This window comes from Cicer arietinum, chromosome 1 (genome assembly GCF_000331145.2).
Source record: "Cicer arietinum cultivar CDC Frontier isolate Library 1 chromosome 1, Cicar.CDCFrontier_v2.0, whole genome shotgun sequence".
NCBI lineage: Eukaryota > Viridiplantae > Streptophyta > Magnoliopsida > Fabales > Fabaceae > Cicer > Cicer arietinum.
Window position 1 is genome coordinate 50,652,151 of NC_021160.2, and position 13,494 is coordinate 50,665,644.

The 13,494-nt window shown below is 30.0% G+C and overlaps 3 protein-coding genes across 6 annotated transcripts in view; all 3 read right to left on the minus strand.

Moving 5' to 3' along the window:
* Positions 1-1,440, minus strand: part of LOC101514720 (protein disulfide isomerase-like 1-4) — a 4,147-nt gene extending 2,707 nt beyond the window's left edge. The window contains exons 1-3 of the mRNA XM_073366501.1: positions 857-1,440; positions 634-763; positions 1-160 (exon numbers count right to left, since the gene is read on the minus strand). The exon at positions 1-160 is cut by the window's left edge and continues 3 nt beyond it. Of these exons, the coding sequence (XP_073222602.1) occupies positions 1-160; positions 634-763; positions 857-1,365 (799 nt within the window). The 5' untranslated portion in view covers positions 1,366-1,440. The remainder of the gene's footprint in view (positions 161-633; positions 764-856) is intronic.
* A 1,597-nt stretch (positions 1,441-3,037) lies between these two features.
* On the minus strand, positions 3,038-8,310 carry LOC101513961 (probable serine/threonine-protein kinase PBL28). Of its 4 annotated transcripts, none has more exons than XM_073367792.1 (10): positions 7,198-8,310; positions 6,704-6,854; positions 6,349-6,456; positions 5,650-5,880; positions 5,291-5,526; positions 4,832-4,958; positions 4,681-4,752; positions 4,320-4,497; positions 4,070-4,202; positions 3,038-3,570 (listed from the first exon to the last, which is right to left on the minus strand). In XM_073367792.1, exons 2-10 carry the CDS (start codon positions 6,759-6,761, stop codon positions 3,331-3,333), a joined length of 1,383 nt encoding a protein of 460 aa, XP_073223893.1. In that variant the 5' UTR covers positions 6,762-6,854; positions 7,198-8,310; the 3' UTR covers positions 3,038-3,330. The 4 variants fall into 4 exon arrangements, with proteins under 4 accessions (XP_073223893.1, XP_012570742.1, XP_004487114.1 ...); XM_012715288.3 differs by having other exon boundaries at positions 6,704-6,860; XM_004487057.4 differs by lacking the exon at positions 7,198-8,310 and having other exon boundaries at positions 5,650-5,874; positions 6,704-7,176.
* A 3,267-nt stretch (positions 8,311-11,577) lies between these two features.
* On the minus strand, positions 11,578-11,976 carry LOC101513632 (uncharacterized). The gene has a single exon (XM_004487055.4). It carries the CDS (start codon positions 11,974-11,976, stop codon positions 11,578-11,580), a length of 399 nt encoding a protein of 132 aa, XP_004487112.1.
* Between the last annotated feature and the right edge of the window lie 1,518 nt (positions 11,977-13,494).

A 13,494-nucleotide genomic window follows, 5' to 3' on the forward strand; every position in this document is an offset into this window, starting at 1 on the left:
GGTTCAGTTTTTCCTCTTCTTTCTTGACAAGGATCAAAGCAGGTCGTTTGACATTAATGTCAATATGGAAAAGCTTTGCCACCTCAGGATCCACAGTCTGATAAAAATTGACATCATCCTCAAGTCGTGAAGCCGCAGCAAACTCCTCACTCTCAGGACCCTGCATATTGTCCATCACATGATAAGTGACACACAAACAATCAACTATTTCATTTACTACGTAGAATCAAATCAACTATTCCATTTACTACATAGAATCAAATCAATAATGGCAAGCTTCATCAAAAAGAAATTTGCTCATTGACCTTACTACTACAAACTTAGAGTGTAATGGGTATACACCGACGGTGATATTGAATTGATAGTGTAAAACAGTTTTACACGGTCATGTCAACCAATGAGAAACCACTATTTTGCCATGTCACCTATCAATTTCAAAATATAAGACCCTTACAAAAGTAAGGTAATTTGGTGGAACATAGGATTCTCATTGAATATTTACACTGATCGTGCATCTCCTATTTACTCACAAACTCATTTCATCACAATGAATATCATATGCAAACATCAATGTAACATACCATTCAAAATGAAATGGTTAACTTTAGGAGCAAAAATGATGGTAATACTTACAACTAAAGAATTGAGGAAGCCCAAAACAACTTTAGTTTCGGAACTCAATATACGTTGAGCATCCTCCAATGTAGTAATGTTGTGTATACCAGGTCCAGTCTTCTTCTTAATCCACGTCACTATAGCTTCTCTGTATTCCAATAAAAATAGAAATTCAATAAATTTGAAAGAAAGAGCAAATTAAAATTGAAATGAAAGTGAAAAAGTAAAGACAAATTTTTACTTTGTTCTATGGCCAGTATAAGCTTTATGAATTCCATCAATGAAGAAATAGATAGTAGGAAAACCCTCAACACCATATTTCTGAGCCACGTCACTCTCCTCCGTGGCATCAACTTTCGCTAAAATTACATTCTCACCCTTCAATTCGGTAGCAGCGGAAGCATACTCGGGTGCTAAAGCTTGGCAATGACCACACCACGGCGCGTAGAATTCGACCATGACGTACCGGTTTTTGTTGACCACGTCGGTGAAATTGTTATCCTTTAAAACGACGACGTCTTTTTCGTCAACCTCGGGAGGTTTGTAAGATTCTGCGTCGTCGTGATCGGGAAATTCGTCGAGATCGGCGTCGTTGAGGAACTCGCCGGAGTCGGGGTGGTGGTGTGAGGTGTCGGTGTCTGGTTCATCGAGGAAGCTGAGATCTTCATCGAGTTCTACTTGGCAGAGAATGGGAGAGAAGGATGAAAAGAAGAGAAGTGCTGTGAGGGAGAGAAGAATGAGAATTCGCATAGTGATTGCAGTTACAGAAAAACCAAAATGAAAACGAAGAGAGAGAGATCTATAGTGTATAACTGTGATGTGAGAAGGGGTTGACTTTAAACTAAATAAGAAGGAAATGACCTCCTCTACGACGCCGTTTCATAGATTCGTTGCAATTTCCAATTAATCTCTTTTCGGTTTTTTCCTTAGTAGTATGTTGTTAATTTTTCTTTCTTACAAACCTTAGTAGTTTCTTTTCTTTACACTAATGTCCCATTTACTTTTTAATGACCCATTTGCTTGAAAAAATGTCAATAAAATTATTCCATTATTATTTTAATACTATATTTTTATCAATTAAACTACTATTTTACCATGATAATATATATATAATATAATGATAAACTTTTATATTCATAATACATATAAAATTATTAATTAATAAACATAAAAATAAATGAGAATAATAATAATACACATGCTACAAAATATGTAATATATTATTATTATTATTATCATTATTATTAAAATATAAATTGTGTATATTATGGTAAGTAAAATTATTAATAATATTAAATGTTGAATTTATTCATTATAACATATGATATGATATAGGGAGATATTCAATGCATTTCTTAAAGAATTTATGTTCAATGTTGTGAAATATTATATTTCTTAACAGAGGTAATAATAAGTAGTCGACGTTCGAGGCATGGAATAACAGTAAAATACTTGAATTTTATTACATATTAGTGCAAAACTAATTTAATATACAAACAAGCACTAATTAACCCAACTATGTAAATTTCTCGATAAAAAATAGAAGTTACAAAATTTTACGATTGTTTAGAAAATAAAATTTGTTTGATTAGTAAGAAAATATAAAATTGTAAATAAAATAATGTAAGTGATGAGTAAAATTGAAAGAAAATAAGTTACCAAAAACTTAGCATCTTTTTATATATAAATTTAAAATTAAATTATTTAAATAAATAAATAATGATATAATTATAAATACAGTCTTTACGTTTTCGTTCAACTATTAATGTCAACATAATTTTTTGAGTTTGAACCTAAAATTTCACAATTATAAAAAAAATTTGTGGTATTTATTATACTGTCTATAAAAAAATGACAACTAAAAAAAAGAGAATAATAATTTACTAAATCATTTCAAATTGGTGTATTAACTATTATCATAAATACAATTTTTCCATTATCATGTTTAATAATTTACTATATTACCTTTATATCCACAAAGTGGTAATTATAAAAAAAATAGTCTTTAGTGTAACTTTTTAAATAATATTATTGATAAAAAATAATGACTTAAGAGCCATGCACATAATATTTATTATTTAGATAGTACAATTAATTGAAAAAAGTTATTAATTTAAAATTAAAATTTGAAAAAATGATATTTATTTTGAGATATTATTTTTAAATATAACAATTATTGTGGAATAGAGAAAGTATATAATAGTATATAAAGTAAATTTCACTAAATATTTGAGTAAAAAAAACTAAATATTTGAGGAACATCAAGGATTACATTGATTTATTTACATTTATGTTTATGTTTAAAAAATTAAAACAAAAAATTTATGTATATTATGCACAATTTGAGAAAAACATATTTTTAAATTGTTTAAATGCTATTATGCAATATTAAATATAACATTTTATATGTGTAGGTAAAATATTAAACATTAAAAGCACTTCTTAATATTAAAATCAATATTAAGTTCAGATAACATAAACATTGTAAAATTGAAATAAACAAACGAAATTAAAATGAAATATAGTAAAACCTAGAACAAAGAAAAAAATAGACATTTAGTAGACATGTTAATACCTTCTTTCTGCTAGTAATAATAATTACAATTGAATCTTGGATGATCATTACTTTACCAACTACCAACAACAATAACCATAGTACAAATACTCCTATATAATATAACAATTATGACCAAGAAAAGGTTGCAACAATGAGGCTTATTGAAAGAGCTCACTCCCAAGAGTCACCACACCAATCTCCTCATTGATTTGAGAATACAAAGGAGCAATATCTCTTTGTATCCTCTCCAATTCTTGCACAATATGTGCCATTGATGGTCTTCTATGAATCACATCCACACATACCAAAGCCAACTTCATCATTCTTCTACCACCATTCTTTTCTTGCTCACCAAGTGTTGTGTCAACAAACTTGTCCAATCCACTTCTATTTTTTGCCTTCAAAACAAATTAAAGATATGATCTCAGTACACAGATTCTACATTAAACTACTTTGATACGTAGTCTATCGTGGACTGATATTTGAAAAATGTCTAAAACATCAGTAAGAATAACGCCACCTCAAAAGTATAATTTCATGATCCTCTTTGGTCTCACGCCTGAGACATTAACATGATCAAAGCCGAATTTACAAAAATAAATGAGTTGAGGAGTTTTAAGGCTTGCATATATGTTCTCTTCTTTTTGTCAAAATGACATTGATAAGATTACTCTTTCAAATGTTAAAATAAGGAGGACGGTCGTGAGTTTTTACTTTAGGAGGCCAAAATCAGTCATAGTTGAAGTAGCGGACAATTTTCATGTACTGATCTACTGTGGACCACCTATCAAAGTGCTCTGACGTAAAACTTGTTTAAGTGAGCTTTAAGAGACAAGTTAAAGAGATGAAATCCAAGATCTCTTCAAGTTTGGAAGCATGTGTATAGTATAGATGTACCTGAAATACTAGATTTTCATCTGGGTTTGGCATGTTTCTGTTATGGACTTGACAGCCACTAATCAACTCTAGTAAAAACACCCCAAAACTGTATACATCACTTTGCTCCAAATAGTTTTCTGATAAGCTCAACCTTTGGAAAAAAATTAAAAAGAAAAAAAGTCTAATGTAACTCAAATCAATAGATGAAAATCCAAAACAAAAGTTGATTTAATAACTCTTTGAAGAATAAGTTGTAATTGTAGCATACTCTGGATCATGAAAGCAATCAACATTTGAAGATGAACCTGCCTGATTAAATTTTGTATGCAATTTGCAGAATCCATAATCAGAAACCTTGGCAGTATAATTTTCATCTAACAGAACATTTCTTGTACTAAAATTTCTGTGAAACAAAGGAGGGACCAAACTGTGAAGATGTTCTAGTCCTGTTGCAAAATAGAAACTGAATTCACTGGTTTGAATTTCACAAGAATAAAGGATAGTGTAGAGACTCAAACTGTTTTTTAGAGAAAAAATACGGAGACCTATTTGATCCTTGAAAAATAAAAAGGACTAATTAGGTCTGTATTTTTTCTTGAAAGATTAGTTTGACGCTAAGATGGATTTACCTTTGGACGCGCCTAAAGCGATGGATACCCTACGCCGCAAGTCTAACTTTCCAATAGGTAAACCTTCATTGTCTGCATAACATGAATTCATCATAAAGATATGAAGTGTGTGGTGAAACAAACTTCATAGAAAGAAAGAAGGAAAGAATACCATATAGATGATTCCCTACATTGCCATTAGGGAGATATTCATACACAAGTAATTGTTGATAGCTATCCTCATAATAGCCTATAAGCTTGACAAGATTAATGTGGTGTATGTGAGCTATCTGTTTGACCTGTCCACCACATTTTTTTTAAAAGTAATCAACTTACTAGACAAATGAACCATTTTTTGTTTTGAAAATGTAAATCTAACTTTAGCATAGTAGTATATGAAAGTTATGTTGTTAATAAAATATTCCTCTCAAAGAGAATCAAGGCTGTTATGCCACCTATATAAATTTGATTACTTTATATTAATGAACTGCATGCATATATTAATGCAAACATATTTACATATGGGATACAACTAGGTCTTGCACGCTCAACTGGTTGGTACACAATGTATGTGAGTGTTGTAAATTCTAGAATACTGAATTCGATTCCTTCTCATAAAAGAAATATTTACCTCTGGGATAAAATCTCGAGTTAGAGCAAATAAGCGCCTTTTTATAGCGACAAAAGATCCATCTTGAAGCAAACCTTTGTACACAAAACCAAATCTACCTTCACCTATAATGTTACTTTGACTGAAATTTCCAGTAGCTTGTTCTAGTTCCAAAATTGTTAACAATCTTGTGTGCTGCATATAATGTGGATAGTAAGCATTAACATACTGTGAGTTGTTGACTCTTCCCATCTCAACTGTCAACAAAGAATACCATAAATGAATAATCACAACAAAGTGAATAATAATCACAAGTCAAAGTCATAACTATATGTGGATATTTAATAATTAGAATTTATAATGTACTAAAATTAACTTACCAGCTTGAGATGGCACAGAAGAAGCAGAATCAGATGAATGCCTTTTAAATCTTTTACAACACCTCATGGAGATATAAATAACCACCACAATGATAATGATGATGACTAAGGCGGCACCGGCGCCACCAACTATGACTGCAGCCCTTCTTCCTCCTTGTTTTTTAACTTGAGCTTCTTTATGTGTTGGAGTGTCAATGTTCCTTTCTAACTTTGCTTTTACTCCACCTGTTTCTATAGTAAAGAGCTTTTCTTAATATTCTTAGCATGTTTTTTGTGTCTAATGTTTGATCAATGTGATTCTGAATTGAATTGATTTTGTAAAATTGGATTTAAAATGAAGTGATTTATGTTTTGATGTTTTTACACTTAAAAACAATACTAATGTGAAACTTAGTGTAAATTTTCAATTTTTCAATCCTACACAAAAGCTACTTTTGATCATTTCTAGACAGTATCCAAACACACTTATGAATAAGCTTTTCAATCAACACATTTCAAGTGAAAAGTGGACATTTTTGTTATACTATTTATCTTTTCACACAAGTGTCTACATAATGATCAATATCTTATTATCCTCAACAAATGAAATTCTAGACTTAATCTCAATGTTTTACTTAGTGCAAACAATAAATCACTACACACAAATTCAAAGAGACAGAAGAGAAAAGAAGCTTACAGAAGAATTAGAGAAAAAAGCACCTGGTTCATTTAGTTTAGAGCATTGAATTTGACATGGTTGTTTCACAATGCTGCATTTGAATTTATGTGGACCAGCAAATGAACCCTTGAAAGTTAACAAAGCCTCAGCTGCAATTAACAAATGTGTGATTCTGTAATTAATTATAATCAGTCAAGTTTTCCATTTTGAAACTTATTATATTTTGACTTGAAGACTAATGTGTACTTGCATTAATGAAAATACCAAGCTAGCAGCACATGAACTTCAGAAACAAATTAGAAAACTCTCATTCTTTTACAAAAGTTCTCAAATACTTCTTGACATAGAAAACTTGTTCATGAATAGATAGGAGAATAAATGTTTACAAAATCTTACCACATAACAATTGAATCATTATGAGCTGGAGCAGCTTTATCCTCCATAGTAATTGCATTGTCAATGTGCATCACCCCATAAACTTCCTTATGAAATTCTTAGTTTTGAAGTATCGATTTGTTGCTTTTAGAATTAATCAAATGGTCTTGATCTGCACCTATATATAGTTGTTTCACAAGACATTAATTAAGTACTATGATTTAATAAACTCTCAATTCTTATGAGCTCCTCTAGAGACATAGTAAGTTATGTATATATGCATTATTCAAGGGGCTAAAATATCTTCAAGGATAAATAAAAATTAGTCAAGCTTAATAGAAGAAAAAAATAAGTACTAGTATACAATACAATAATAGAGAGAGACCACAAAATAAAAAAAGATCACACAATGACAATGGAAGTCAATTTGTTAGCCAGAAATAGCTAAGGGGAATAGACTTTAGACAGTCAAGTGCTTTATATAAAGGTGGCAATTGAGAAAGAATTGAACTCACGCTTTGCATGCTTCTCAAGTAAGCTACATTTACCAATGATAATATGTAGTAGTACAAGTACTTAAGTAGTAGTTAGACTTAAGAGAAGTAATTATAACATATAAAAGTGATTAAAATAGAAGGCCTTGGACAGGCATTTGATAGTAGAAATTCAAAGGTAATCTTGTAATATGAAATGTAGTATTTAAACACCGATTGTATTATGTATCCCTAAACATTTCATTTGTACAGTTGCTTGAACTCTGTAACTAATAGTTTGTGTCTCATTAGTCTAAAATTTGAAAATTCAAACATAGGACTAAGTTGACAAAAAAAATATATATATCCAGCTAAAAAAAGCTGGAAAACACTTTAAACAGGTTGTCCTCATTGAAATGGACAGGTGGAATTGCTTGGTTTGTTTTGCACTTTGTTAGCCCACAAAAAATTTCCAAGCAAGGAAATGGAATACCAAATCCCAAAATATTCCAAAAGAATCTCTTTTAAAATGTAGATTTTCAAAAGGAAATGCCAGCCAGAATATATATATATATATATAAGCAAAGCTGAAGAAACTGAGCCAAGTGAATTCCATTTTCCAAACACTTTTATGAAAGAAAAAGAAAATTCTTTTCAACTACTCCATGCCCCATTATCTATCTGTACTACTCTGTCCATAGATTGAACATAGATTCAGCATAACATAAACTTGTAAGCTTTTTATTTAATGAATAGATTCAGCAAAACATAAAAATCATGTAAACTTTTTTTCCACATTATACAACATTGTTGTCTTGCAAAGTGAAAAGATAGCAGAAGATGATATAAGTGGACCATATGGGAAGAGCTAAAAAGAAAAAATATACATATATATGTGATTCTTCACAAGGAAAAGTGGTAAACTACAAAAGCCAAAAACAGAATCCTTGTCAGGAAAATAAGTTTTGGAAATTTAGAATTTAAAACTCTAGAAATAGTTGAGGCTAATTAGTACAACTAGAAAGTGAGAATTCTGATGATGATAATTCATGTTGTGTTATTATTCCAGTGGAAAAAGAAAAGGTTGCCATTCATATGTTTGTGATAAGTGGAGGGATTTAGATTGCATAATATGAAAATTGGATACAGTTCTGCGATCATTGTTTTTTTTTATCGTCTGATCAAGATCGATAAAAAAAAATAATGACCGTAGAACTGCATGCAATCCTGATCCAAAAGTGGAGACATTAGAGAGAGAGAGAGACTTTGTACATCAGTACATTGCATGCTCTTCGAATCCTGAAAACCAATGAACATATTTTTCTCTATATCTTTTTAATTTTTTGGATTTTAATATTGAAAAGTGTTATGACACATGTATAGTAGCATTGGTGGCAATGGGCAAAGAGTTTCCCACTTCACAGATAGCAGCCACTACAACTATCAATATTACTTGAATAAAGTCTTTCACATATTACTTTTGTTGCTTGTGTATTTCCATAATCGAAATTATATACGATATATTTTGTAAATAGGAATCTTTAATGATATCTTATTCTAAATTTTATCTATATTTAAATAAAATCTTCTAAAGGTATTTAGGTATATTATTCTCAATAAAAATTGGTGGATCTTTTTTTGTGACTATACACTAAATTTTAAGCTTCTACGTATGAGATTAATCAATTTTTTATGCATTTATTCCGGTTTGTAATTACTCCTCGGAATAAAATATAAACAAAATTGATAGTTAAAAAAATAATATCTAAACTAATTTTTTACCAAATAAATCAATATTTCAATTATTAATTTTATTATATTTCTTTTTCACAGGAAGGATTTGAGAATGAAAAGGTGGTGTATTTGGTAACAATATGAGAAAATGTGGTGATGTAGTATAATTGATTATTATTAATGGTTATTTGTGAGGCTATTTCTATTATGCACAAGTGGATTAAATTTGGCACCATGCATAAGGTTGTTTTCATCATTAAATTGACAAATCTTACAATTGGACCAAATGAGATATGATGACTCTTCTTGATCTAGGGGTGGCAAATAAACTTGTGCATAATCTAATAGTATCCATTAGACAAAACAAAGAAGAATTGAAGGATATGGACACATGAGAGAAACATCCTTGGTACTTATAAAAAAAGGACCATAGGACATTTGGTTTGAATGAAGTTGTCTGTCTGTTGCATTGCATGCATGATGCTGACTGGAGGTGTTTGTGGGGGACCATTTAGTAAAAAAATTGAGCAGAGGAGAAAGCTTGTCACATGAGAAAAATAGATTGTAAATTTGCAGAAGTTAATTGGCCATCATTGCCATTGGCAGGGAAGTCACATGGTAAAAAGGTTCTTCTCTTTTGTATCATACCATCTACCCTTTTGTTTTCTTTGGGTGAAAACAAATTCTTCAGGCCACTTCCTTATTATTTAAATGGGTATAGCTAATATCTTAAGGGTATTGTTTAAAGTTTCCAAACAAAATTCTATTCAAAAATATATTTTCAAACAAAATAATTATTTATTTAAAAGTTAAAAATATCTCTTACTCAATGTAATAATAAAAGTACAAGTTCTCATAAAATTCACTTTAAGTTTGTTAAACAATATCTTTTAAGGGACTAATTAGCATTTGTCCTATTTAACACATAACATAACGATTGAATTAAAATATTGAACTTACTTTTTTGTAAAGAGCTATGATATATAATTCAAAGAAGCATGACAACAAAATGCAAAAATTGGTACATGACAGTTTGAAAAGAAAACTTGAAATGGCTCAGTTTGTATTAAGCTGAAATCATGGGTGGATAACCAATCAAATTAAGCTGTGTTTTATTCTTGCCAATCTTCTTTATAATTTTAAGCATTTTTCTTTTGTAAATTACATGTTTTAAAGCCCAAAACTAAACTAGAAGTTGATTAACACAATGTTGTCTCTTATAGAGAAAACTAACATAAAAGAAACAGCACTAATAGAAATGCAATAACAAGTTAAAATTAGCCTAACATTATGTTACTTATTAGTCTCCATAAATCCATTAGTCTTAAAAATCGAAGAAAACAATTCTTCACATCTTACAATTTATTTGTATTTATTGAATATAGGTAATGATGATATGTCTAGTGTGTGACGGGTGATGTTTTACAAATTAACAAAATAATTCAATGGTTACTTAAAAGAGTCAAACATATGCTGTAAATTACTAATACTATGCACGAATTACTTTAGATAACATTAATTGATTTGTTTTTTATATGATTCTTATTTTTTTTACTTTGTGAGGTTTTATACTAGTAATAGATACCGTAGTCCACTTATAGCCCACGGTCCATACAGTTGGGCTAGTACTAAATGAATAGAGCGGCCATAATTAATACTTAAATTTATAGCCCAATCTCTTCTCTTAAAGTCAACTTTAAAAGTACACACATTTAAAAAATGATATTTTTATCTGAAAATGGACTAGTTTATTTATAAAAAATTAAAAATAAAGTTTCAAATGAAAAATTAATTTAAATAGTTTATTTTAAAATTTCATTTTAAGTATTTGATATATTAATTACAATTTTATTTAGATAATAAAATTTCAAAAAATAATTAAAATAAATAGTTATTTTGCGAATTTTTTTGTAAGAATAATTTTTAAGAGATAACTTTTTAAAAAAATAGTGATTTTATCATGTTAAAATCTTTAATCATTTTTAAAATATTGCAAATTATGTCAAGCTTTAGTCTTTGATTTTATTGACCTATGAATAAACAATATATTTGTTAATAGAATCTCTTATTGAATGAAATATGATTCGGAAATGTGATTTTAAGTAGAGAATATTATTTACTTTACAGATCGGTTTTGTAGGTTTAACTCAAATTCTAAAATAGTATCAGAGTTTAAACAAAATTCGTTAGTCATATGTTATCAAGTGATTACTATAAGACCACTCATTTAAATTACGCTCTAAAATTTAAAGGTCTCGCCCAAAAACGTGATGAGTGTATTAAAAATATGTTTATTAGTGTAGATAATTTTCAACATACCAACCAAAACTCAAATTCTAAGAAGCAGACATGTCCAAATACAAAGAATATTTTAGTTACAGAGACCCATGTAGCTTTTCCTGCATTATTCATATCATATGTTGCTTTCTAAATGTTGTTCATGTGCTCTTTATTTCAGATAATCCAATTAACTAAAAGAAAATTGAAAATGCGTTACATTGATGATTGTTAAACAAGATCCAAATTTGAAACTAACCATAGATACATTGACTAACCAAAGTCAAATTCAACTACTTAAAAACATGGAACTAATCAAATGTAAGATATTAGATTAATTAAACTAGAGGGACAACAAATTAATTATATGCCATAAGGTTTTGAAATAATTATATATAAGACAAAGGCCCGTTAAACATCTAGTTGAACACTATCACTAGCTTTGGCTCTGATCACGTTGGCTCTACGAGTAACTCTTATATGATAAACACTCATGGCTAAAAGCACGACAAAGGCAAGACCAAATACAATGCCAGCTACACCGCCGGCTCCCAATTTTGTCCTGCCTTTGTCTAATTTTGAGACTTTGCTTTCATGAATTTGAGTAGCTTCAACAGCTAAAGGCAGGGGTGAACATTTTGATGAAGTGCATGGATCAACTTTATGTGAATTGGGATGAAAGAATTCATATGCTGAGGGTGAAAATGCTTCAGGGTTTTGGTAAACAAGTCCATGAGGTGCTCTTTCTTGACCTATAACAATTGAGACAAGTGGTAGAGAAATGAGGAAGAAACCAATGAGATTGTTCATTTTTTTGTTTTTGTTTTTACACTTGGAAGTAGAAGAAGTATTGAGATGATAAATTTGTGGGGTGGGTTGAATTGGCTTTTATAATGTTTTAAGGTTATGAAGGAGTGGTTGTTCCTTGGACATGAATTTTTGTGTTGAGAAAAGGAGGCTAATGAATGGGGAACAGAATTATTGGTTTTGCTTTAAGAACACCCCAACTTCAACATTTAATAACTCTTTGTAATTCTATATAGTAGTACTACTAAATGTACCTTGGATATAAATATTTTATTAAACTTTAATACATTTAAACATATTGATCAATGAATCCAACAGTTTTTCATTTTTGGTATTTGAAAGAATCACCACAATTTCATGAATTGGCACTTGTACATTTTGATTATGTAACAGATGCAACAACTCTAACTACTGCTAGATTCCAATTCCAATTAACAACTAATCTTTAGATTTGAGACATCTCTACAGCCACTCAACCTTCTTTGTCTAATTGAGTTGGTAATCCTTTATCCATGTGGATTTTTTTTCCATGATCTTTTTCTTTGTTGGCATAAGCTCCTATTAAAATGGTTTGCAATTAAAGTAGTGTATTGATTGGAACAACTATAACTATATAGAACATAAATGTCATATAGCCTATGATCACAACGTTGTACATTATTTGGGTTGTCGACATTGAAGTGGCTTTAAGAATGATGCTCATATATTTGAGTAAGTAGGGGCTGTGTGTGCTTGGTGCCTTACTCAATGCATGTGCAATACGAATTAATTCACCCCTTCTCGTGGTCTTTTTATTCACGTGTCAGTAATGAATTGTGATAAATTGCTTATGAGGAGGTGGCTTAAGTGATAATATTATTATTATTATAGTAATGAGGAGGTTTATGCTTTGCTTAGTCGCTACGTGGAAAATGAAAAGCAATTGAAGCATGGGGTAACCTTATCTTAACTTAGAGGAGCAGCAAAGTGCAATGCCACATTATTGCAATGACACAAACGCATGCACCCTCACTCCACTATATAAATATGATGTTAATTACAAATCATGTCACTCTTCCTGCATCTGTGTAGACCGATTAATAAATATTATACACATTAATTAATTATGTAATAGTTAGGTAATTAAGTAAGAACTAAACCGCTTAGAAGACCGAATTAGATTATGTGGTCATGCTCTCATATCTATCTTTACTAAGAGGTGGTTTAGCTCTTTTGAACCTCAATGTGATTATCGCGGCAGCTTGGTTTCGCAAACTATCTAACTGAAACATAGACAATGGACACATGTAGTGAATTGTTGGAGCAAAACATTCAACAAAGAAGGACAAAACATTGAACCTAATGTACTTGTTCATACCCCCATTTCTTTGATTCCATATCTCCTTGTGTTTTGGATGTTTTTCACATTGAAATAACACAAGTTTGTTTCCACAAAAAATTAAAGTTTAATTGCAATTTAGTCTCTCTATTATTACCAATTTACAGAATTGGTCCTCTTATTTTAAAAGTCGACAGTTTTGA

What these genes read in the sequence shown, in the direction of transcription:
- LOC101513961 (XM_073367792.1), bottom strand. Translation starts at nt 6,761, where the DNA reads ATGCAATTACTATGGAGGATAAAGCTGCTCCAGCTCATAATGATTCAA. An exon ending in AATGATTCAATTGTTATGTG is followed by an intron (nt 6,457 to 6,703) that starts GTAAGATTTTGT and finishes TGTTAATTGCAG; the next exon opens with CTGAGGCTTTGTTAACTTTC. An exon ending in ATGAAAATCTAGTATTTCAG is followed by an intron (nt 3,571 to 4,069) that starts GTACATCTATAC and finishes TTTGTTTTGAAG; the next exon opens with GCAAAAAATAGAAGTGGATT.
- LOC101513632 (XM_004487055.4), bottom strand. Translation starts at nt 11,976, where the DNA reads ATGAACAATCTCATTGGTTTCTTCCTCATTTCTCTACCACTTGTCTCA.